Source organism: Hypoxylon trugodes (assembly GCF_022578975.1).
Source record: "Hypoxylon trugodes strain CBS 135444 unplaced genomic scaffold F4822scaffold_8, whole genome shotgun sequence".
Lineage (NCBI taxonomy): Eukaryota > Fungi > Ascomycota > Sordariomycetes > Xylariales > Hypoxylaceae > Hypoxylon > Hypoxylon trugodes.
The window spans coordinates 1,248,020-1,272,346 of NW_026250023.1; the positions used below are offsets into that span (position 1 = coordinate 1,248,020).

At 46.4% G+C, this 24,327-nt stretch overlaps 11 protein-coding genes across 11 annotated transcripts; 6 read left to right on the forward strand and 5 right to left on the reverse strand.

The window, feature by feature from the left end:
• Positions 1–130: 130 nt before the first annotated feature.
• F4822DRAFT_432372 (TAP-like protein-domain-containing protein) lies at positions 131–3,675 on the forward strand (the record flags this gene model as incomplete). The annotated part of the gene is made up of 7 exons (XM_051461637.1): positions 131–408; positions 507–548; positions 652–905; positions 970–1,081; positions 1,150–1,801; positions 1,875–1,961; positions 2,587–3,675. 7 exons carry the CDS (start codon positions 131–133, stop codon positions 3,673–3,675), a joined length of 2,514 nt encoding a protein of 837 aa, XP_051311293.1.
• Positions 3,676–5,030: 1,355 nt separating this feature from the next.
• On the reverse strand, positions 5,031–6,319 carry F4822DRAFT_445470 (uncharacterized protein; the record flags this gene model as incomplete). The annotated part of the gene is made up of 2 exons (XM_051463386.1): positions 5,986–6,319; positions 5,031–5,624 (listed from the first exon to the last, which is right to left on the reverse strand). Exons 1-2 carry the CDS (start codon positions 6,037–6,039, stop codon positions 5,031–5,033), a joined length of 648 nt encoding a protein of 215 aa, XP_051311294.1. The 5' UTR covers positions 6,040–6,319.
• A 664-nt stretch (positions 6,320–6,983) lies between these two features.
• On the forward strand, positions 6,984–8,831 carry F4822DRAFT_413315 (uncharacterized protein). Its single transcript, XM_051459035.1, has 6 exons — positions 6,984–7,195; positions 7,250–7,315; positions 7,367–7,838; positions 7,896–7,982; positions 8,047–8,443; positions 8,515–8,831. Exons 3-5 carry the CDS (start codon positions 7,495–7,497, stop codon positions 8,327–8,329), a joined length of 714 nt encoding a protein of 237 aa, XP_051311295.1. The 5' UTR covers positions 6,984–7,195; positions 7,250–7,315; positions 7,367–7,494; the 3' UTR covers positions 8,330–8,443; positions 8,515–8,831.
• F4822DRAFT_413320 (uncharacterized protein) lies at positions 8,832–10,494 on the forward strand. The gene is made up of 2 exons (XM_051459036.1): positions 8,832–9,830; positions 9,895–10,494. Exons 1-2 carry the CDS (start codon positions 8,890–8,892, stop codon positions 10,394–10,396), a joined length of 1,443 nt encoding a protein of 480 aa, XP_051311296.1. The 5' UTR covers positions 8,832–8,889; the 3' UTR covers positions 10,397–10,494.
• Positions 10,495–10,840: 346 nt separating this feature from the next.
• On the reverse strand, positions 10,841–11,721 carry F4822DRAFT_445480 (uncharacterized protein). Its single transcript, XM_051463387.1, has one exon. The coding sequence runs from the start codon at positions 11,413–11,415 to the stop codon at positions 10,921–10,923; it is 495 nt and encodes a 164-aa protein (XP_051311297.1). The 5' UTR covers positions 11,416–11,721; the 3' UTR covers positions 10,841–10,920.
• A 1,383-nt stretch (positions 11,722–13,104) lies between these two features.
• On the forward strand, positions 13,105–14,915 carry F4822DRAFT_413322 (uncharacterized protein). The gene is made up of 3 exons (XM_051459037.1): positions 13,105–13,469; positions 13,592–14,207; positions 14,279–14,915. Exons 1-3 carry the CDS (start codon positions 13,428–13,430, stop codon positions 14,869–14,871), a joined length of 1,251 nt encoding a protein of 416 aa, XP_051311298.1. The 5' UTR covers positions 13,105–13,427; the 3' UTR covers positions 14,872–14,915.
• Positions 14,916–15,509: 594 nt separating this feature from the next.
• F4822DRAFT_413325 (uncharacterized protein) lies at positions 15,510–17,044 on the reverse strand. Its single transcript, XM_051459038.1, has one exon. It carries the CDS (start codon positions 16,839–16,841, stop codon positions 16,104–16,106), a length of 738 nt encoding a protein of 245 aa, XP_051311299.1. The 5' UTR covers positions 16,842–17,044; the 3' UTR covers positions 15,510–16,103.
• Positions 17,045–18,435, reverse strand: F4822DRAFT_413329 (uncharacterized protein). The gene is made up of 3 exons (XM_051459039.1): positions 17,816–18,435; positions 17,667–17,741; positions 17,045–17,615 (listed from the first exon to the last, which is right to left on the reverse strand). Exons 1-3 carry the CDS (start codon positions 18,089–18,091, stop codon positions 17,208–17,210), a joined length of 759 nt encoding a protein of 252 aa, XP_051311300.1. The 5' UTR covers positions 18,092–18,435; the 3' UTR covers positions 17,045–17,207.
• A 241-nt stretch (positions 18,436–18,676) lies between these two features.
• Positions 18,677–20,209, forward strand: F4822DRAFT_413331 (Prefoldin, subunit 3). The gene is made up of 7 exons (XM_051459040.1): positions 18,677–18,853; positions 18,919–19,044; positions 19,106–19,217; positions 19,271–19,369; positions 19,426–19,551; positions 19,610–19,872; positions 19,937–20,209. The coding sequence occupies exons 1-6, from the start codon at positions 18,822–18,824 to the stop codon at positions 19,730–19,732; spliced, it is 618 nt and encodes a 205-aa protein (XP_051311301.1). The 5' UTR covers positions 18,677–18,821; the 3' UTR covers positions 19,733–19,872; positions 19,937–20,209.
• A 461-nt stretch (positions 20,210–20,670) lies between these two features.
• On the forward strand, positions 20,671–22,415 carry F4822DRAFT_346449 (CRAL-TRIO domain-containing protein). The gene is made up of 4 exons (XM_051455886.1): positions 20,671–20,919; positions 21,014–21,063; positions 21,148–21,319; positions 21,375–22,415. The coding sequence occupies exons 1-4, from the start codon at positions 20,752–20,754 to the stop codon at positions 22,032–22,034; spliced, it is 1,050 nt and encodes a 349-aa protein (XP_051311302.1). The 5' UTR covers positions 20,671–20,751; the 3' UTR covers positions 22,035–22,415.
• On the reverse strand, positions 22,416–24,027 carry F4822DRAFT_445486 (uncharacterized protein; the record flags this gene model as incomplete). Its single annotated transcript, XM_051463388.1, has 2 exons — positions 22,416–23,374; positions 23,842–24,027. 2 exons carry the CDS (start codon positions 24,025–24,027, stop codon positions 22,856–22,858), a joined length of 705 nt encoding a protein of 234 aa, XP_051311303.1. The 3' UTR covers positions 22,416–22,855.
• Between the last annotated feature and the right edge of the window lie 300 nt (positions 24,028–24,327).

A 24,327-nucleotide genomic window follows, 5' to 3' on the forward strand; every position in this document is an offset into this window, starting at 1 on the left:
TGATGAGTTGGGCCTTGGCTTTTGCCTACATAGGACTGGTGGTGTTATATAAGATGTTGAGGACTCACTAATAGCTTGGTTTTGGGTTCTGCATCACACAACAACTTCTCGATAGACATACAAGTTCAAAATGGTATCGTCTAAAGCTCTCATTTCACTCGCATCGCTCGCCGCCGGAGCCAGCGCGGTGAGCATCCACAAACGCGATTATGACACCGGCATCAAATGGGGTCCTTGCAAATTAAACACCACTCTCCCCGTACAATGCGCCAAACTACCCGTTCCCCTCGACTACACCGATAAGACTTCGAACAAGACTCTCACCCTTGACCTTATCAAGTATCCGGCTACAAAAGGCCCGAAGCGTGGGAGTATCTTACTTAACTTCGGCGGTCCAGGACAAGATGGGTTGAATAGCATGCTTGATTATGCTGGCCTGATGGCACCGTAAGTGGTCTTGCCTTATGCTTGTGTAACTTGTAACAGTATTGATTAACGTCGCACAGGACAACCGGAGGTTACCATGATTTAGTTAGTTGGGATCCGAGGTAAGACATTTTTTTTTCTCCTTTTCTTCTTTTTCCTTTAAAAAAAAGAAAGGAAAATAAAATAAAAACCCAGCGACGAATATTCTGACAACTGATCTAACAGAGGAACCGGTCAAACCATCCGATTCTCATGCTGGCCCAATGACACGACAAACTACTACGCCGCCATGGGCCAAACACGAGCCGGGGCCGCGGATACAGCCGTGGGCAAACTATGGGCTGAAAGCGAGATTATCGCAGATCAGTGCTACCTTCAACAGAAAGAAACTGGTAATTTCGTCGGTATGGCATTCGCTGCTAGGGATATGATGTCCATCGTCGATGCACTTGGCGAGGATGGTATGCTGAGATACTGGGGTAAGTTCACGATTGCGATGAGATCTGAATCTGGATGTGACGATAAGCTGACGAATTCGCCAAGGCATTTCTGGAGGTACGGCGATGGGCGCGACTGTTGCGGCTATGTTCCCCGATAGGGTGGACAAAGTTGTGCTTGATGGCGTAATGAACTCGCACGAGTACTACAACTCTTAGTATGTCTATCCTGCACCCCCTGTGTAATATAGCAGAAATCCGGAAAATTTGTACTGACAGGTTACAGTGGTGAACCAGAGATGGTCGCATCAGCCGACGGCATCTGGGAGGAATTTATGCGGGGCTGCATCGCGAAACCTGAAAACTGCCCTCTGGCCAAGAACCGAACTTACGAGGAATTAGAGGCAGCTATGGACTCGCTTTGGAAAATGTTCCGCGACAGCCCACCGGCGTACAACGGCTCGGCCGTGCTCGACTACTCGGGTTTCGTCGGACATATCTATATCACCATGTATAGGCCCTCCGATTGGCCCTCCCTATCTCGCGCTCTCGCCGACATTCTCGAGGGCAAGTACGACGCATACGTGAACCGCCTGCTCGACGGTGGCATTCCGTCGCAGGACCAAGCTGTCTTGGGTATCCGATGCGGCGATAAGAAACAGCGAACGGACAATATTGAAGACCTCGCGGCTGTCATGGAGCAGTACCGCCAGACCAGCAAGTGGTTCTGGGACTTCGCTTGGGGCTACTACATGATGCCGTGCGCACAGTGGAAGTTTGAGGCTGCGGAGCGGTACGAGGGTGATTTCCAGGTTAAGACCAAGAACCCCTTGCTATTCGTTGGAAACAGCTATGACCCCGTGACTCCTCTTGTTTCCGCTAAGAATATGAGCTCGGGCTTCGAGGGTAGTGTATTGTTGACGCATGATGGTCATGGCGTGAGTATCCCCTACCCCCTTTTTACATTCCCCCCTTTTCTTTCCGCCGCGTTAGAGCTAATTATTTTTGCAGCATCTTTCTCTCACTCAACCGTCAAACTGCACCAACAACTTTATCCAAAACTACTTCCTCGAGGGAACCTTGCCGAAGCCAGACACTGTATGCCAACCCAACTCGCCGTTGTTCGCTACGGCCGAATAAGCTGGAAGCCTACGGCATAGACACTTAGGTGTTCCCTAGTTCTCTGTTAAACATTTTATTCTACATCCTGTATTACTATTAGATTTCTTATTAGAATCCCTCATATAGACCGGTAAACTTAATGAAGCTTAATATGGGGGTTACCTAATAAACAATTAGGGCACACTCTGTACATAGACATATCACGGCAAGATCGAAAGTAAATGAGAAGAATTAAGCCGAATATCCATTCCTATCGTGGAGACATTGGTGCAAGATTTAGTATCAAGGATGTTTGACTGCTTCAAGAAACCTTTTCTCATGATATTTGATCCGAGTACCCGTTTTTGAAATTAGGGTTTGTTAAATGTCATACCACATCTTGAGACGAGGTATCTAATTATTAAGTATAAATACATCTCTGATTAACTATTAAGCATCAATTACAGATGGCAGGTGTTCACTCACACATTTGCGCTGGGAGCATTTACATTTACTAGCCACATGCTTATTCAAAATGTCTCGTTTTATACGATGGATTCAAAAGTTATGTCCATGTCGATACCAGGTGGACCGTGAGGAACAAGAAAATGAACCAATATAGGAAGAAATATACCAGAAGCAGCTGCAGGATTCAATACCGAGCGAGCTAGACCGAGAGGAACCACAGGAGGAGCAACAGGAGGAACAGCACGAAGAACAACAGGAAGAACAACAGGAAGAACAACAGGAAGAACAACAGGAAGAACAACAGGAAGAACAACAGGAAGAACAACAGGAAGAACAACAGGAAGAACAACCGGAGGAACAACAAGAGAAACAGAAAGAAGAACACCAAGAACACCAAGAGGAACACCAAGAGGAGCAACGCGAGAAACAACGCCTCAAAATGTTGACCACTCTAAGTGAACTTCAACGTACCATGGATCCCTGGATAGCAGCCCAAGTCTATAACAACAAGCACAATCTACTCTGTAGACTTCCAGAAGAGCTTTTATGCCTCATCATCCACTACTCGAGCGGCGATATACTATCTTTCTATTGCCTGCGATGTGTCTCGAGAACATTTAGGCGCATAATATATGATCACGATATTTGCAAAGCCATAAATAAAAAAATTCTGAGTACTGAGAATCTACCGAGGCATAACCCAGACTTATATCACCAACTCCGCAAGCGCCTACAGAGAGACTTGATGTGCGACAAGTGCAAAGATCATCCCGAAAAGATTAATTATAGAAGTGAGATACGCTGTAAGTTCACCCCCATATTGCCCGAGGACCAGCTATTCTGCAATGCTTGTCGCATGGATCACGTCCTATTGTCTTTTTCCCCTTCCAACTTGGATGTCGGCAAACAGGACCGAAAGTGTATAGATCACGAAGGGGCCGTACAACTTTGCGAGCACATCCATATCACTTGGGCTACCATTAAATCTCATATCGCTCTCTGGCAGAGAAAGAGGCCTGGGGACTGGCAAGCTTGCTTCGACAATTTCCTGATTGAATGTCACGATCCTAGCCATGATACCTACTGCACTACTGATGGGGCCCCGACTTGGCCACAAGCTCGCTTAAAATCCGGCGGACGCCCCTTAGACGATGTGGTGGTTCTCAATTTAAAGTGGCAACCCCATAGCGGTCTCGACGCTTTTACTGTTACCCCGGGTGGAAAGTATCTACTTCGAAGCTGAGGTCTCTCTTCTATCAGTATCGACAAGGACCGGCTAGCATTTACTTTCCCTTGACCCCCTCTAGCCTACTGCCAGAGATGGTTTGTTTTGACCCCGATGAATGTTCCTGCCTTCTCTACGAAACCGGACGCGAGGAGGATCGGATTTCTACACTTTCTTTGCCAGAACCCAGGATAACTGCCAATCTCCGCATAGGTATAGCAATCACTATAGATTCGCAAGAAATGGCAGCGAAGTAAGCCTAAGCAAGCATTGGCCCGACGGCGCAGGGAACTCAGTGTGCCTAGTAGCCACATATCAGCGCGACATTCCGATCTACTACAAGCATGGTCCTGGAAAGATCAACCCAACCCATGCATGGTTTCATGCTATGGATCCTGATACTTACGACCACGTTACCAAAGTATGTCGCGACGAGACATCTGGGAATTATTACCGGCGTGCAAAATGGCCTTGTGTCTGGTATCGTAATGTAAGTACCAATATCCAATCCAATACGGAAAGAAAATGATTTAATTAGTGGTAGCTTTAGTAGTACTATGATTGGTACCTAGTGCCATGAAGGCATTATGCCTTTTTATTGAGAGGCTTGCACAAAGTACGACCTAGACGAGGGACAGCAATTGACTAGACACGATCTTAAACAGCTGGTAAGCTGGCGCACAGTAAGAAAATTCATTATCTTATTTGTCTTAGGAGGGGGTGTCAAGACTGCTATCACAGAAACGATGGCGAAAGTGGGAATCAAGTTCAATATTTTATCTATTATGTCCTGCGGCCGCTTCGAGATACGAGGTACTATTCCATTCCATAGCGAAAGATTCTATGATTTCTAGGGATCTGTTCCAAAAGTGCTTCCAAGTGCTACGAAACACGATAAACACCACAACATCTGTCATAAATAGGCCCGAGTTGGCTCAAACGGACACATCTCTGATGCTGCAGGTACCCTTCCCATCTTTGCCCCGTATCCCTAGCATTATATCATCTGTATCGGCATATCATCTTGGAAAATCCAACTGTGATCTTCTATTTCACGCTGGGCCGCATGTATGAATTCGTTTATTGCTGAACTGCCGTCCAAATCCCGTGTGACATATTTGTCTGTCTCCACTCCATTTTCGTCTACTTCGCGCATCGCCCGCTCCAATCTGGTGAGGTTTCGATGGTATTTCATCAAATCTCCGCCGGTTAAAGGGTTAGCTCCGGGAGGCACCATCATTGATACCGAAATCTCGCCCTTGACCCTTGCTTAGCTGACCACCTAGCCCGGTATTGGGTCATTGACTCATTATCAACTTTACGTGGGGGCTCGGGTTCTTCTTTAGTACCAGGCCAGTCGAAGGAAGTGTATCCTAAACAGCCTTCAGGCCCCAAAGGTCACCAACCCGTAAACCATCTTCGAATGTGAAGGTGGCTAATGTCCCAGGTTGTCCAGAAAGGTGAGGTTCATCCTGTCGTGTAATTGTCCAGTGAATCTTTGTGATTGGAGGCTGTGAAACCAACATCTTTCGCCAACTAGCACGCTTCGTCGACCATCGTCGTCTAAATTCATCATCATTGGCGCTAAATAATAACGGTCTCTTCTCTGCTTCATTCGCCGCCGGGTCGTTTGGATGTGTGTAGTAGTGCCTATTCGCGACGACGGAGTTAGCCTCGCGAAAGAACGTAAAAGCGCGTGCTACGATTGTATTCTTAACATATCGGTCAGTAGATGGAGGCGCGTGGGTAGGGATCGACCGGAGGACCCCTCTTAGAAATAGCATTTGCTGGATCCTGGGAGATGTATCGATGATATTTTTCCATCCCTTTGATACCCGTGGTACGTTTAGCAAGAGATCTGAAGGCGGGAGATTTCTGAGGACTAACTCGTGGAGCTCAGTAATGCCCAAGACTCGTTCGCGAGCGGATGCCATTGTGAGTAAACATGCGACAAGCGTTAAAGATCGCTGGTAGAGATTAGCCGTTGTAGAGATGCTAGGTGTTTATTAGGAGAATGATGCTTGGCAGGAAAATTAATTCGTGGGAGAAGAAAGTCAAACTATATAGAAAGAATAGAAGACGTACTTCTATCGCTTCCAAAAAAAAAAAAAAACCTAGAAACTTGATCCACAGCTGTTATATCAGGGGCACGAAGCCCGATTCGGATCGAAAATGATAGCGGTCATTTTGGAGCTGGGTCACGAAGAGACTAGATGGTGAGCTGCCCCTGAGTGGATCATGACTAATATGTGTAGTTCTCTTCTAGTAAGTTAACTAAGGAAATTGGATTGAAAAGTCTTTGTAACTACATAGGAGCTTGGTGAATACCATTAGCGAAATGACACTATGCCACGAATATTGACACAGCACCGCTAAATCCATAGTCGCGATCTAACGAGGTCTAACCAATGAGAGAATTGTTCGGAGTATTATCTCAAGCGCACGTACGAAAGAGAATACATCCTATGACCCTAAAAAAGGGCATATCAACTTAACTGAGCCCGATTTTAAGTTAAATACTTACTTGACTTGTTAAGATAACTGGTGGTAATTATAAGCCGGATATTCAACGACTATTCCTTCTCTTGTCATGCGCGGTTGGAACTTGCTTTTTATTATTGCGTTTTGTGTTACTATCACGTTGAGGTGGAGCTACTGCATGATGAACGGTATGAATTAAGAAGAGAAGCAGGAGCTCCGCTCCTACATGAGCGGTGAGCTATATACAGACCAGTGCTCCTATCACCGTGACAGTTACCGATCGGACGGGAGAGTATGGATATAGGTCGGTCTATTGGCTCGTTATCATTACAACATACCTAATCTCTAGGGGGCTGTGAGATATAATTGGTCAGGGGGCACAGTGTGCGTTGCCAATGCTACATGGACGTCGTCATCCCTTGGTGTGGTTACACAAATAACGTACGGAGTAATGATTTTTTCCTAACAATTCTTCCAAGCAAAGCCCTCTCCCTCATCCCCATAGCTTTTCCTTTCCACACCTCCTGAGGTTTCTGGGGTATTTCATTACGTACTATGACTAAGGTAGGTCATCTCGTTCTCGGCTGAAAAAGGGTTATGGGCAACGGGATTTGATTTACGAATAAGCTTTTTGGACCACCTTGACTGTTTCAACAAATTACGCCGTTTCGGTCAATGACACCTTGTTAGGGAGTCGATATGCAGCGTGGCGTCGTGACTAAGATAGGGCCCCAACGAGCCGTTCCTAAGACACGAAGGCGAGGAGGAATAGGTGAGTATGTGAGTGGTATTTACTTAGGAAGTAAGATCTAGGGGAAACCAGACTATAATTCATTAATTAGCACCATCTAGCTAAATAGTAGCTCAATTACATTTATATTCCCAATCACTATCGGCCCCTTCTAGCTCGATATGGACTCGTTCCTTGAACCAACCAGCGTGTCCCCAAAATCATACGTTGCCGCTCAAATTACCATCAATGTTGTTACTAGCATTTTTGTGGCCATCCGCCTTGGTACTAACTATCGCATCAGTAAAAGCATAGGGACGGATGACTGTGAGTAAATGACTCCCGTTATATTATTCCCGTGCTAAATGTTTTGGTTCTAAGATCTCTCCGCCATTGCCCTTATCTGCCTGGCTAGTTACTCGGCAACGTCATCTTTAATGAATCAGTGTAGGTGACAGGAAATTCTTGTATCTAGACTAAATTATTGACCAAAATTAGCCTTCAACGCCAAAACGACGACAATTGAGCACATCACCAGCTTAAGTGACATATCCCTACCAAAGCGTACTGATACCCTAATAGAACTCTAGGTATCTGTCGGGTGTCTCGTTACGGCTGGTTTGGCCATGTATTTCGCCAAGACGCCTATCCTCGTATTCTACACACGAGTCTTCAACATCAAGAAGTGGTTGCGCGTCACATCCTATGCAACTCTCGCAATTACGGCGGCACTTTACCTTGCAGCCACGATATATGCGAGTATACCTTGCGACCCAAGGGGAAAACCCATAGACGATGCCTTCCTCGTGAACTGTCAAAGAAGCACGTTCCCCACCAGCATCTGGCGGTGCGCCACGGCCATCGCAACCGATATTGTCATTCTAGGTCTGCCTATCCCAACAATCACAGGTCTAAACCTTCCGCTTTCGAAAAGAATTGGAGTTGCTATCGTATTCCTGATCGGTTTGCTGTACGTTCCCAGATTCAATTATACATCGTCTGAGGGCGGCCTATTGACTATACGCAGGGCCATCGCCACCGCCATCATTTCCCTATACTACCAGAGTCAACTTCTTGGCGGCCCATCGGCTATGACCATCGCAATGCTTTGCACGTAAGCAAACCAGTGCCCCCACGCCTCTACGATTGAAATTCACTCATAACTAATGATCGAAAAGGTGTCTTGAATGCTGTATTGCTATTATAGTCGGTTGCGCCCCCGCGCTTCGGTCGTTCTGGCTTGGCTTCGTTCAGAATTCTACGGTGTACCCGAGAATGCAAGGCACACTGTCTAATTTCACGACCAAGAACACTCCGTCCTCGAATAAATCGCATTCCACGAACAACTCCCGCAATATTGAAATCACTACGCATCGCTATATTGAGCTTAATGATAGGAATCATGTAGACCCGGCATATGAGGCCGATGCTTCATTCTACCAACCTGGGATAGCATTATGACATCTCTCATTGATGGGTTCTGCTAGGATCTATTTTGTATTGTGATGGCATTTAATCAACACAATCGAAGGACAAGTATGTAACACAAAAGAACTACCATTCTAATATTACTAGGTATACATTTTGAAATGTTCTTAGTGTCGAGGATGGTGCGCTTGAAGTTGCTAATTGGTTGTGTGCATCAGAAAAGGGGAAATGCAGAGTTTTTTTCTTCATTCATCACAAATGTAATTGTGATCATAAATGAAACAGGCATTGAATCGCGAGGTGGTCAGAAAGTCCTGCGCCCGTCGGCATGTTGGTGGGAACTTACGTCTCGGATATGATGTTTGTGCGACAGTATGGGCGAAAATCGGGAGACGGTGTACATGCAGTTGTCTAGTTATTGGGTGGCGTTACGGTATATGCGGATGCGCCGCATAGTAGCGTGGACCACCACAATGGGAAAGCTGAGTTGAAAACTTATGACTGCGAGGGGAATTAAATCATTTGTGTTACTACACATCATATCTTATTTCTGCTAAATCTTACAAAATTGTCACTTTCACCATATCTATGTCATGGCATCTATAATACCCAAACCATCATATCCTGTAGTGACTTCATTGATCGAGGCCGGACTGCACGTCCTGACACCTACGGACCCCGACTATGTATCCCGCGAGGAGTCATACTGGTCGAAAACTGCCAAGTTAGGGCCTATCTGCATCGTTCAACCAAAGACTCCCGATGAGGTTTCTCAAACATTGAATGTTTTGGTAGCTGCCCAGGAGAAATTCGCTATCCGTGGTGGCGGACATTCTCCAGGGGTAGGAACTAATAACATCACTGGTGGTGTAACGATTGATCTCGGCCTTATGGACAAGAACTACCTAGGCAATGATGCGAAAACAGTGACAATTGGCGCCGGGGGAAGATTTAAGAACGTATATCAAGAATTAGCTAAACATGGGCTCGCAGCCGTGGGTAGCAGAGAGGGAAATGTTGGCGTTGGGGGCTTTATCCTTGGTGGGGGTAATTCGTGGTTCACATCACGATATGGTTGGGCATGCGACAACGTCGTTGCTTATCAGATCGTACTGGCGGACGGTCGCATTATCACGGCAGACAAGGACAACCATTCGGATCTATTCCAGGCTCTAAAGGGTGGATCCAATAATTTCGGTATTGTAACCAACTTCACCATAAAGACCGTACCCTGTTCCCAAGTTTGGGGTGGTGTCGCTGTCAGCCCAAAAGAAGCGATACCCCAACTCATCGATGTAACTTGGAACTTCACGGAGGACGTACCACAGTATCGAGACAGCAACCTCATAGTGGTCCTTGGCTATTTTCCCGATTTCAAAGACAATGTTGCATCTACAGCTGTGCTGGACACGCGGGGGGTTGAGAACGGCCCTGCATACGAGCACTGGGCTAAGCTGCCGAAAATCGCGGATACCGTCAAGCCTACCACTATTTTCAACATGTCAACTGACATGACATTACCACCTAAATACCAGTAAGTGACATGAGATGACGATGTTTCCGCCCCTCTGCGCCTAACTCAACTAATCTCATGCCAGTGATGCATGGTTTACCTTGTGCTTTAAGAATGATAGACGTATCATGGCTAAGGCTTCCGAGGTACACAGCAGTATGGTTGAAGAGTTGAAGGCTCACGTCCCCGATGGCGACTTCCTTACGCAATGCATCTTCCAACCAGTCCCGACCCTATTTGCCCAAAACTCCCTCGCATCTGGAGGCAACGTTCTGGGCATCGAACGGAACAAGGAAAACTGTATTCTGTTTCAGATTTCAACTATGATGAAGACACCAGAACAGCTGGCCTTCGCCTATGCGAAATTGAGCGCGTGTGTTGAAACCGTAAAACAATATGCGGCTTCGGTCGATGGATTAACCGAATGGAACTACATGAATTATGCAGACAAGTCGCAAAATGTTCTCTCGAGCTATGGAGCCGATAACGTGAAAAAGATGAAGGATGTGGCCGCTAAGTACGATCCTCAGCAGGTATTCCAGAAGTTGTGTCCGGGTGGATGGAAGATCTCGGATGTTTCATTGTAAAAGAATGGTCACGAAAATTATAGGATTAAAAGTCGACTTTTAAGCGAAGAACTGCATATATATGTTGCAATTTCGAATATAAATAACATCATATTTGACTAAAGACTAAGCGGTGCGATGTACTAGGTACTTCCCTACATCTAGAAGGAAAGGAACTTACCGTGGACCGGGTAGCCGGTCCCTTAAAAAGTGGGGATTCGGCACCGATCCGAGAGTGTGTGTCACTTCCAATGCCTAAAACGGAAAGCGGAATTTCATAACATATTATACCATTTTGGAAATGAGACTTAAATCAAGTTGGTGGGAATCTAATCAATAGATTCTAGCTAGGTACCTAGGGAGGGGATACCCAGGGGATACTGTTGAAGGTCCTCCGAATTACCATATAACTTTTGACTATGAACCTCTGCACATGACCCTCCATCCATCTGAAATGTATATATCCTCCGGAAAGAATTCTGCGACTACTATGATTGCTAATTCCTAATAGCTAGTGCGCAGATATACGGCCTTGTCGTGAATGCTTAGCAGTTGTTTGAGCCGCAGCTTCCACCGACGAAGCGGAAAGATTGATCGCCTGAGTACTGGCTGATGTCCCAGCAGTTTGTATTGTGGGGAACCGATGTGCACGTGCTTTGGCAAGGGCAATTCCCACCCGACGAGACTACGAAGGCATAGTCGCCATCATTTTCATCGCCGTGGAATAGGATAGACTTACGGCCGCCTTCGTTAAGGCAGCCGGGGTCGGAAACCTTGACTGACTCTCCACAGTTCTGAGAGCAGGATGTATCATCACAGAACTGAGCCCAGAAGTCAGCCTGGATCTCTGTTCCGTTTGCTGGGGCGGCAAGGCTTAGAGGAGCGGCGGCCGCGATGAGGAGAGCGAGGGTCTTGGTGAAAAACATTTTGAATGATGGTTGTTTTAACTTCAATTTGAAGTAGGTGTTGATGCTGAGGTATTGGGCTAGCTTGCTGGCTTCCGGTGTGTGCTTTAATGTGATAGAGAAGAGCACAACCATCGGGTCGAATAGGTCTCTTTTATATTCGAGATATTGTGCTCTTTCGCTATTGATACACCTCTCTTGGCGAGAAGAACTTCTCCTAAAACTAGCTGGCTACCTTGCCGTAATGGGCTGCATCACAGGATGGTTCATCTTACTTGATCCTAAATGATTATGGCTTTATTCGAACATCATTGAAGCCGAAGCCATGATTCCCACCACAGTAACGATGGATTACCAGCGGCTATTCCCCGCCGCCACCAAAGCGATTCCTTATCAAAATGCAGTTTTGACAAGGTTTACAAGCTTCATCGATGACATATCCCTCATACCTCAGTACCACGTAGGTACCTACTTAGATTCCAACAGCATTGAGTCTGAAAGGAGTCGGGCGTTATGCACCTTGTTGGTGATGCTGGCGTTACACCAGTTTAAGCCATTACCATGGTAATTGCTTATGTAAATGCTTCTTCATGAGTAAGACCCAACAGCTTACCTGGACAACTTCTACAAGTCAATTGATATTAGCAATATTGGGAAAAGAGATAATCAATGTTGTTTACCAACATATCTCTTCCCGCACTTCCCCTCCAGCCGCACGAGGCTATTTAGTACATACTCATATTGATGTCGCTCCCGAGAGTCAGAAACCTCATGTTCAATTGAGGCAACAACTCCGCTGAAGAGTAGATCCTTTCTCTTTTCATATGCGCCCGAGAAAATCTGAAAATTCGGTCTAAATCCTGGTGGTACTACCTGAAAGTGTTCTACCTGAAAGTGCAACTTCGTGGATTCTTTCGTCGAGCCTTGGACGTGTCGAATAATGTTATATTAATCAATTCGTCAAAGTTTAAAAGGAGACAAAAAGTATCATAACTGTTAGCAATATAACTACAACTCTACCTAAACAAGGTATAAAAATATTAACAACCACCTGATAAATATGTTAACTATATGAGGTCGTTCATGGTATAGCAGAGCCTAAGTAGGTCACTACCTAAGCTGACAATAGCCTTCTCAAATATTAATACCAACCTAGGTAGGATTTGTATATTTTACCGGGCATAAGTAGCTCCTCGCTGTTCATTCCCGGATTATCTTTGCTTTTACAGGAAACTCGCTCGATAACCCTTTACTCGGAGCTCGTAAACAACCCCTGTAATCCGTTATAGTACAGGTGGGCTTACTGGACGGCTCGTAAAGTGTTCACCTAATTGATGATCTCTCCCTTATTGTCTGATTGTCCGCCTAGAATTAACTAAAACATTCTAAAGTTGTTATGGGCCTACTACCGTATTACTAACGAAGGATTTAAAATCAGCCACAAGCTTGCAGGGTTGTAAAGAGCTGAGGGGTCAAAACAAAGAATTTTACAGTGAACTCATGTAAAGAATGAAATGAGCTCAGGAGGGTACTAAAAATGAGGTAGCTGTTGCTTTTAATATGGTGCGTAACACGAAATGCTTTTGAATTGACTACGCCGCACCAATAAGCCGATGAGCTCAATGCGGGCTACCGAACGTATTCAATCTTCTTTCATGGTTGTCCCTTGCTTACAGAAGTCTACGTTCATTCAACAGGCCAACACCGAATCATCCGCGCTTTTGGCGCCGCCGATCACTTCTAGTATTCGTTGTCATGCTGCATGCGGAGGGCCTCATCAGCCACATGATGACAGGCCGTAGTGGCCAGTCGCAGACCGGTCAAGTCCCAACACATAAAAGCAAAGTATACATAGTAACAACATAATAATATAACCCATGGAGGGAATTTGGAAAGGGAACTTTTGTGACCAAATCCCAAACTCCAAATGGCTATGCATCCACTACCAGGTTTTCCAATATGATGATGCTCTTTTCTATGTCTTCGTGTGATTTAACACTTCTCCCTTCAACAACAGAAGTCCCTTTCCTTTACTAAACTATTTCATACCTAATGGATGTTCGCATCCTGCCTGAATCAATTTCTTGGCATCAGAACTGCCAAATTAATTCGCCCCCATGAAAACCATTCGTTGAATAAGGCAAAGTATGCATCCAAATATAGGTCTATGTCTAGGCTTTTTGTTTATTGTAAGTAGTAGTTATTTCATTTAATTACTTGGTAATCACAATGTATCCCAAGGCGAACCTATTGTTTGATAGAAGGAAGCCGAGCCGGAATACCACATATTAACGACTGTTTACCACTACAGTACGCTTGGCTCGTTGGATATATTCGGTCAACATGTTGGAAAGACCCAACATCCAAGTTCTTCCAGACTGAGCGAGCACACGCCCCAAAATATTCGGCGCATCGAATACAGGAGGCTGTACAATATGCGGACCAAGTAGGAGCAGGGCAAACGGGGCATGGAAGTCAGAGGAGCCCGCCCGAACTCTGCGTAGGGATTCCCTCGGTGCATCGAGACGGTATCTCGTACTTGAAATCGACATTGGGCTCTCTTCAACATGGCCTAAGTGCGGAAGAGAGAGCCGGTCTTCGCTTCGTTGTGCTTCTTGCCCACGCCGACCAGAAAAAACACGCAGACTATGGAGAACCATGGCTCACCAACATGGCCGACGTCCTCCCTTCGTACGATGATTATCCAGAACGAATGGCCCTTGCCACGGCCATAGAGCACAACAAAACACACGGAACCAAGATCAAGTTCGACTTTTCAGTCGTGATGGAAGAATGCGAGAAGACTGGAGCACCCTACAATTTAATTGTAGAGGACGATGTGGTATTCTTAGACGGGTGGCGGCACCGAACTCTACAAGCATTAGATGTGGCGACGACCAAGTCATGGTCAACAGGACACACGGATTGTGAGTTCATTAGCATCTCCATGGGTTCGCCATGCGATGTCTATTCAGCATAACCTAACTTAGTGAAACAGTCTTATACCTACGTCTATTCTACTACGAAGGCCTCCTTGGCTGGAATTCAGAGTCCTGGATGACATACCTAGGATGGTCTTTAGCGGCTACCGTCAGCGTTGTATGCGTCCTATTTTTAACCCGGCGGTATGTTCCCGCGGCTCGACTATACCTAACACGGTCTGTGTTTCTCTTAACGGTGCTTGTCTTCATGCCGCTCCTAATCACCCTATTCTTCGCTGCTGGAGGGAATTGCATGCTGCCGCTCCCGGAAGGCGTACACCAAATGACCGAGAACGCGTGCTGCAGCCAGGGTCTCGTATTTCCACATTCCACTGTGGCAAACGAATTAATGCCACATTTTCGTCAAAATAGGTGGTCAGAAGTTCCAATCGATAGCTTTATAGAAGAGTACGCAGATGCGGCAGGTTCATTGCGCTGGGCGCTGACACCAGTCGTGATGCAGCATGTTGGCGGTCGTAGTAGCCATGGGGTTTACAGAGCGGCCTACGGGGATATGATAGGGGGTAAAATCTGGAATTTCGGATTTGAGGAAAACAATCCAGATACCTTGGCTACAGAGCACTCACGGGCAAACAACCAAACATCATAGATACCTATTAGATACCATAAATTTTGAAACGTTGTCTCTACTAAGCTTCTTCGCAGAACAAGTACCCGGGTACCATGCCATCTAGCAGCCTAGTTGCAAAAATGAACTCCACGCACATAGGTCGTGTAACCAACAATATTGTAAAAGTGCCGAGATACCCGAGGTGCCTAGGTATCAAATTCCAGGGCAGTAGTTACGTAGGTGGCGCCACCACTACAAACCAACAGCACAGTACCGCAAACGGTATTCTCAAATCCCCTATCCGAACTCGATTTGGGATGTTATCTAAAATAATCTGGAGTGGAATCCTCCCCGCACCCCATCCTTGTATGACGACCCGTACCGTTTGCTTGTTTTCAGAGCCAAGGCTGGGCTCCCAGACTGTCGGGTCTTCAACTAATCTGCCCCTGAATAACTTTCATGAATAGCTGCCATGGTAATCAGGAGATTATCAAACGGGCCACATCAATATATTTCATCCTTAATAAGGTATATGAAAAATAACTTCTCCCCACATAGGAAGGTAGGCTGGTAGGGTAAATTTTACAGGTGGCAAGAATCGGAAGTGTCAAAAGCCGAAAAATCTGGGGAGGTGGAGGAGTGAGGCTACACTAGATGTTATCGTAATACGATAAATCCGAGCGATCCCGTGCCGAGGTGGTTGGTCATTGCTCGGGGATACTAAAGCTTGGTTCAAATCTTGGTGACGATCATTGCTGTAAGATCAAGGAACAGAGACGGCCCTTTTAGCTCCTATAAACCAATCATTGCGAGTAATTCAATTTTTCTTCATCAAAATTGATTGGAATGTCTCGGATCGAGACATAGGCAGTTGGCCGAATTTGCATGTTTTATTGTGGGCGATCTCAATAAGTCAGGGTTCTTTTGCAGAAAATCGTGCAATCTTGCCCGACTGCCCGATCATGCCCGACCTTAGTAACAGGAGCATACTAGCGATGAAGATTTAGAAGCTCCTACGATGATCATACCTTCTTCACACAGAGAAGGATTATTGCGGCGCGGCTACGCCCTCAAAATACTAGGACCAACATGTTTCAGATGGGGCACATCGGGATTTGAGATGTTATTTGAAGCTTCTGACAGCGCACAAGAAGCGCCACTGGCTTACACGCGGGAGCCTACCTCCTTTCCGGAGTAATTGATACCCGCCTGGAGATATTCAAGGCCCATCGGCTTTCTTTAGCTGAAATGCCGCCAACCTGGAGACCTAGCTAAGCGGGTGACGTACCGTCCCTGATCCTAGTAGTCATCGCAGCCACATTCCTCCGACCGTATGCCACAGTCGCAGGGCTCTGTCCCAGGTCATCTATAGTTCTTAATGGACTCAGTGACGAGTTATGTACGAACAGATTTGCCTTTTTAGGCACGGGTGTTCCTCTAATAACACCCCTTGAGTGACGGATGTCATCTTCAAGCGCACTCATCCAAGGGTGCACCGCTGTGATGAAATCATGGATGGTAACGAATGGCTTCGGTTCCTTACTAGCTTTCACTGTCAATGATGGAATGGGGCTATTTAGGTAAGGTCGATCTTCGCCACAACATTGAATCGCTTTGCGTTCGCCTTCTGGGCCGTCGTCAATCCAGATCGCAGAACAGCTTTCTTCAGGCCGATGCGCGTCTTCCCACCGTTCCTCCCAGTAATTAAGGTCTGCTAGCCTTACTTCGATGGAAGAGATAGGTAGATCGGATATACTCGAGGATGATATAACGTGTTGCTGGACCTGTTGAATTGCCTGACCGTCTGGAGTACTCGTTGCCACTGTTATCTGGTAAGGCGTTTGGGCTGAGGTTGAGTCCGTGGCATCTTCGAGCACATGGATGGATACCTCTATTGAACCTTTGAAGAACCAGCGAAGTCGCAAAAAATCCATCGATGGGACAACCCTTTGACCACCTGCTTTGACTGCCTCATAAGTAAGCAGTTCCGAGTTTTGGGTCTCCGTCATAGTATGTTGTCCCTAAATGCGACTCAGGTGTTAGGGCCCGGCTCTCTCTTCTGAGATACGTAATGTTGTATTAATCCTATGGTTTTTCGTCAATTAATTGGATAGGTGGGCGCGCGGCGGGGTGAAATGGGCTTCAAAATGCTAAGCACCTGTGGTATAGAAGTCTCTACAAAGCCAAGAGCGGCGCAGGATGGCCACTGGATTGGTTGGAATAGGAGCGGAAGGTTGCCTAAATTCGCTGAAATAGGGAAGGGCTAGACCACTGGATCTCCCCTATCAATAGAGCGAGCTGGCATCACCAGTATTTAGGTATTCTATATAGCTTAGATAAGTCAAGATAGGTGTTACACTTCATAATTCGACTCTTCAAAACCTAGACAACCACCTGTCGACTTCCTCAGGAATCCGGTATGCTTTATCATCCCACGCATGTCCAGCACCATCTACAACAACCTGTGTCAATACACCTCGTGCATTCTTGCTGCCGAGAATCCCGGTCCACATACCATAGAACATCGCTTCGTGCTGACCAGTTACCGTAAGCACTCCAGATACATCCGGTTCCTTGCCATTGAACTCATGGGGTAGGTTTTCCCATCCCCAACCCTGTACCAAAGCTTCCACGGAGCGGAAGTATGAACCCGACTTATGAATCCCGATGAGGGGATTTAACTCTACTGGGTATGATACCAAGATGTAATGCGCTGGCCGGAATTGAGAGAACCATGGAAATGGACGGCTACAGCCGGCGAAGATGGCGCCTGCCGAGTAGCCCTGAGTTTTGTTAGCCTCTAGTCAATGGCTGAGAGTATGGAACAATCCTACACATATGAAGAGTTGGGCCCCCTGGATATGGGGATAATCCTGAACGAACCTATCCATAGACTCCCGCAACATTCGCTATGAGTAACAAGGTTATATTAGTCAAGCACGTCATTTGTAGACAGGGTAATGGACTTAAGGGGGGACAATACACGGTAATCATCTATCCCAGGATCTCCTATCCAAGTACTGAAGTCCGTCCACTCATTACCACCACCGCTTTGGCCTATCCCGCGGGCATTCCAAGTCACTACTCTTAGCTGTCTCTTGTCTCTGAGATAATCGGCAAGAAGACGAACTGGTGGTTGGTCGAAGTTTCCGCCAAGCCTACCATGAGCTATGAGAGCAAGCCCTTGGGGCTCTCTTCCATCTGGAGGATTTTCAACTCTAGTCTCAAGATAAACTTCTTGTGATGGTCCTTGTCCCATTTTGAATTAGATTAAACAATGATGGTTCATACAGCTCCTCGGTGATAGTATAACGGTTTTGGGAGGAGCGGGGAAGATATAAACACCTTATACCCTCTCAGCTCATTCAATTATAAGAGCAACGTTGTATATCACATCTCATAAACGCTTCTATCCGTCCACTATCCTAAATAGTTACATCCGTGTAACGCGTCCTCAAGATGTGTCGTTGAACCAATGAACGTTGCAAGTTGCGTAATTATTGCAGAAATAAATAAAAGATTATTGATAAGCTCCTTTTTAAACTATACACATTAATGTAGATTATAAAACTCTATTAAAAATAGAAATACCTTCTGTAGATTTCAAGAGGAAAATACGAGTTGGAAGCTGCATCGGCGAGTTCAATTTTAAACGTAGGTACGTAGCCGAGATACAGATTAGCGCGTTTCGTACAGTACCCGTTAACGTTAATAAACGGAGGGGAGCGTGGCAGGTACAACGGATGATAATGGATGGATACGTACCGAATGTGCCCCTCCTTCACCTAGGTGAGCTCCCCCCGCCTTTAATGGCCCATGCTCTCTATAACTTAATTTTTTTTCTATTGGAGCTTCGGTGCGGCGTTCCAGGCACAAACATTCATTCACATTGGACCCGTCGGTGTTGTTCGGCGCTTTGCATCCCCATATTCTTGGATTCGACACTCCTTGCGATGTATTAAAAAAGCACCGCATGACACACCTACAATATGTCAGCTAAAGGCAAAGAGCCAGCGGTCCAGTACGATGATAAACAAAACTCCCAATCCTGTGTAAACTGCTACTGACATTGCATTTGCGACGCAGAAAGGACGCTGCGCCTTCGAACCCACGAGGTATCCCCTACGCGCCGTTTGTTGACAAGGTCGAGGACTACATTACTTCGAGAGACGATGTCCAAGCTACCCTACGAAGCTTCCAGGAGATGATCTCGTACGTCAGCATATTAATCTCGTGGCGACCGAACCCATGGCTGATCGAAACTCGAACATAGTAAATACCAATTCATGGAACTGAATCTACAGAGAAGAGTGGCTGGATTGAAGGATAAGATGCCCGATATTGAGAAGACCCTCGAGACTGTCAAGTTCCTGAAGACGAGAACGGTATGCTGTCCGAATAACAGCTTGATACAAGTCATCGACTGACTGTCTACTAGGAGGAATCTGATCCGATCGAGACGACCTTTGAACTGAACGACACCTTGTACGCGAAAGCTTCGATACCACCTACAGATGAGGTGTACCTATGGCTCGGCGTATGTTATAATATTGACCGTCGAAAATACTTAGACTGACGGGAATTGTTATCTAGGCGAACGTTATGCTGGCATACCCTATCGACGAAGCTCAGACACTCCTCACATCCAAGCTATCGGCTGCTAAGCAAAGCTATGCTAACTGCGAAGAGGACCTTGACTTTCTCCGAGAACAGATTACGGTAAGCGACTTGTCTATGCTCACCTGGGTTGAATTTGAGACCAACTAATACCGAATAGACCATGGAGGTTGCGATAGCACGAGTGTACAACTGGGATATCGTCCAGAAACGAAAAGAAAAAGTTGACGAGGAGCGTAAAGGAAAGGAAGCCGGAGATGGCGATGAGCAACCGAACGGTTGAAGGATTACGCTACCAAGTTGACTGGTTGGGTATAGCTAGGCTACATGACTGCGCCAGGCATCGTCATATTCACAGCATGTGATGAAGCCACCTGCTAGGCAATTTACTACGCCTCGAATCAATGATAGAGTAATACGAATGCACGTGAATATGGCTTCGCTTCTTATTGTACGTGCAATCTTCTTACTAACCATGACGCAATAGTAATAGAGTTCTGTTTAAGGAACTAGTCGAATTGAAGCTGGGAGCTATGATAATTCATTACTCGCATTATTTCATCTAAATCTATAAAGTTATACCTGAACTATTTGAAATGGCCCGGATTGGTTGTATGAAGCGCGAATGACAGAAAATACGTTGCGTCGTACCCAGAATGTACTTACGTAGGGGTTAGTGGCTGGGGAAGTACATGAGGGGAACGGGACCCTTGTATTACGTAAGAGGACAGGCGACCTTTCAGCATGATAATAGAGTTTGGGTCCCCTAGATCTCACCGCTGCTGCACCAATGACGATGTCCCACCTGGGCATGCCCGCAATCTAACTCGCCGCCACTTTTTTTTTTTATTATCCAATTCTTTTTGTTGTAGTGTACGAACAAACCCATACAACCTTCGTACCTCCATATATTATTCTAAGGTACATTTATACAACACCACAAATTGGTCTACGTTTTTACCACTATAACGAAGTCCTAGTCATTCATATAATCTGGTAAGAAGAAAAAAGCCACTTTAGGAAGCCCCACGACTCTCAATTACCACATTTGTAGGACAACGAGCCACTTATCCACCTACATAATCTCCCATCCCAACGACCTCCAATCCCCAAAACATTTCTAGAAACTAGATCAACTTTTTTGTTGTTTCTCCTCTTGTCACTCTTCACCGTCACTTATAGTACACCAACTTCTTCACATCCTAACTCTTGTATTTGAGATAGATATATCGACCAACCGGGAAACCATATCTCTATCCTGCTCGATTTCGAAAGAAATCGACGCATCTACCGCCACTGACCATGGAGCTCGATCCCAAGTACGACCACTATGACTTCCCTACTACCGCCCCGGTAGCCAAATCCGGCCACCCAGGCCACTTGACCGAAGCCCAACAGGCTCAGGTTCATCAACTACGTATGCTACTCGAGAGTGAAGGATATACTAAGAGATTGGATACCTTGACGTTGGTATGTGTCTTGCAACAGATAAGATGAAAGAGTAGCGTGGGAAAATACCATATATAGGAATATCGACACCGCTAACAGCTTCTTCGGGGGATAGTTACGTTTCCTACGAGCTCGAAAGTTCGATGTCAACCTATCGAAGAAAATGTGAGCGATTCCGAGCCCTGTTGGAAATATTGTTATAGAAACCAGGGAAATTAGCTAGGATCGATAAACTAACTGAGCAACAAGGTTCGTTGATTGTGAAAAATGGCGGAAGACCATGTTATACGCCGGGCAACCCCTGAAGATCGACGGCCGAACTATCGACCTTGATGAGGAGATAGGCAAATGGGACCGGGATGGCTCCTTCAAGAAGAAGGTCTCTAAGTTCTATCCCCAATACTACCACAAGACGGATAAGGTACGAGAACCTAACCCCACTAGCTCGAAGTCTGTGCTGACATAGATATTCTAAGGACGGACGACCAGTTTACATCGAACAACTCGGCAAGATCGATCTCACCGCCATGAAGAACGAAGGCATCGAATACGAGCACATGTTGATCAACTTGGCTGTCGAATACGAGAAGATGGCAGACCCTCGATTACCCGCTTGCTCGCGCAAGGCTGGCCAGCTCCTCGAGACATCTTGCACGATCATGGACTTCAACGGCGTTGGTTTCAGCAACGCGCGCCAAGTTTTCGGTTATATCCAGGAAGCTTCTGGTATGAGTCAGAACTACTACCCCGAGCGTCTCGGCCGCATGTACCTCATCAACACGAGCTGGCTCTTCACGGGTGTATGGCGTATGGTCCGTCCCCTTCTTGACCCGGTTACCGTTGAGAAGATCCACGTTTTGGGCGGCAACTACCAGAAGGAGCTTCTAAGCCAAATCCCTGCTGAGAACTTGCCCAAGGAGTTTGGTGGCACGTGCCAGTGCGAGGGTGGTTGTGATTTCAGCAACGCCGGTCCCTGGTGCGATGCTGAGTTCGCCAAGCCCGCCTGGTGGCAGAAGGAGGGTGATGCAATCGAGAACAAACCGACAGAAATTGGTACTGGTGCAGGTGCCGCTGCTGGTTCTGGAACTGCCGTCGAGGGAGCTGATGCCACAGCACCTGCCCCGGCTGCCGCGTAGAAAAAAAAAAAACGCATATCTATATCAGGGTCCCACTGTATACAAAACGGGAAGCTAGCATAAAGTTCAGGTGGAGCGGGGAGTATAGTGAGGTGTAGGTGGTTTCCGAATAGATAAGAGATGAACCAGGGCATGTGAGGAAGAGAAGAAGAGTAGGCCGCGGACGTTTTCCGTCTTTTCATCCGGTCGATCTCTTTTTCTCTTTACTATGAATCATCCCGGGCCAAAAATCTCACAAGCTCAAGTTTTTTCTTTTTTACCCTATTGACGACACGGCATATGATGTCTAGCCGTCGTGGGTATTAACAACTATGTGGCCATTTTTTCTACAAAATTGTCAGGCATTTCAGACACTGATATGATAACATTGCATTTTCGTCCCCGGTTTCCGGGCTATCGCATTTGATCTGATGTTTTCATTGCATGAAAAGTGAACCGTGGCCTTACACGATGGACTCAGTGACCTGACTAATGTCATTATGAGGCACCATCCATCACCTTGCTACATGATACATCGAATTTAGTAAATGCTCGGCCTTTACCCTTAAAGCCTATTTCTTAGCAACTAGGTACTTCTGTTAAAGCCTAGTCAATTATGTACGCAATAACCTCATAACCATCTCCGAGACTTGTTCCAGCTTGCAGCATAGAGTCATATCTCGTATTCCTTTTCTCTATCGTACCAATACCTTCGCGCCGATCTTAAATAGGGGGTTAGTCCCACCTAATGATCGTAGCAACAACCAGGGACTATCATTTCCATGCCTCCCCCTTTATTCCCCCACCACCTCACAAAAGGTACACCGATTCCTGCTTCCCCCTCACCGCTCCGTAACAACATACTCCCCAGCACTCCTCGCCCTCTCCATGCGCGCCACCACGGACGGCATCTCACGCTTCAACTTACCCAACCCACGAATCGCATCCTCATAGCTCTCCTCGACATCCCCTTGTCTCTCCAACCCCTTCCCCACGTCCCCAAGCAGCGTTCCCTCATTTTCTACCCCTTGACCACTACTACCGGCGTTAATCCGCTCGTTAACCGCGGCCAATGCCTGTTCATCTTCAACCACGGACTTCCGCGCAGCGTCCGCCCACGCCGATGCCGCGGTCTGGGGAACGGATTTTTTGAGCGCGGCGATGTCCCGGAGTAAATCTTCTTCCTCGCGCGTTAGGTCCTCGACGCGGGCGCGCTTGCGTGCGTCGAAGGGTTCGTAGACTTCTTCTGGTTGTAGGGGATCGGAAGATGTTGAGTTGCCGGAGAGGAAGTGTTGTGCGTCCACGGGAAGACCGTTGATGGAGAGGTTGGGGGCTGCTAAGGTGAATGTTTTGGTTATGTACTAAGGGGGGTTAGTAAGGATGAGATAATGAAATAGAAAAAAGAATGAGTATGAAAAATATCAAGATCAAGCTTGACAAATATGTAATATGAAAATAAATGTTAAAGAGGAATGCATAAAAAAAAGCAAAAAGCAAAAACATACAACACCGGGGATTCGCTGGTCGTCACCGACCCAACTACTGATCCGGCGGTATCTGGCTTATCTATGGGAGAGCGGACGGGATCCCGAGTTTTCCAGATCCTATGGTCGTATGTACTAGACCAGTAATCCAAACCAACTTATATACCACACTTTCCAATTCTTAGTCTCCCAATTGGGAAAACTAGGCATGAATGTTCACCTCGAATTGCTCGTACATGGGTAACTTGTTCACGCGCCAAGACTCAAGAGTGAAGAATATCGAAAACCGCCAATGCATGGAAATGAAAATGCAGCCAAATAAGAAATAAGAAAAAAGAACTTACTTCATTAACAAGCTCTTCAATCCTCGTCCGTAACTCATCTCCCTCTCCGCCGCTACCCGCTCCCTCTACGGGCGGAAACGCTTCATCCAAGCGCGCAGCCGCAGCGCGTCGCACATTCGCGAGTAGGAATGCAAGGTCTTCTGGCGTCTGCAACTCAATCTTTCGATGCGCCGCCGAGTCCCCCATTGCGATTCGTCTTTGATGCCCTCTGTAGATGCAGTTTGGTAATGAGATTGATTGGTGGGACGGAGGGCGATGCTGGTCTATGTGAATAAGTTCGTCGTGTCGCCTTCGTGAAGAATGGTCCTTAGAATGGGAATTGTGTGATGCACTCGACTGAAATAACTTGGCGCTGCAGATCCGGTATTCCTCTTAGGTTTGTATCTTCTGTGAAAGTGACTAATTAATGAATTCGTTTAGTTGCGATGTCAAGAGTCAGAATTCATTGTTCATCAAGATTGTAAATGTTTACTTTGTATGCGACGG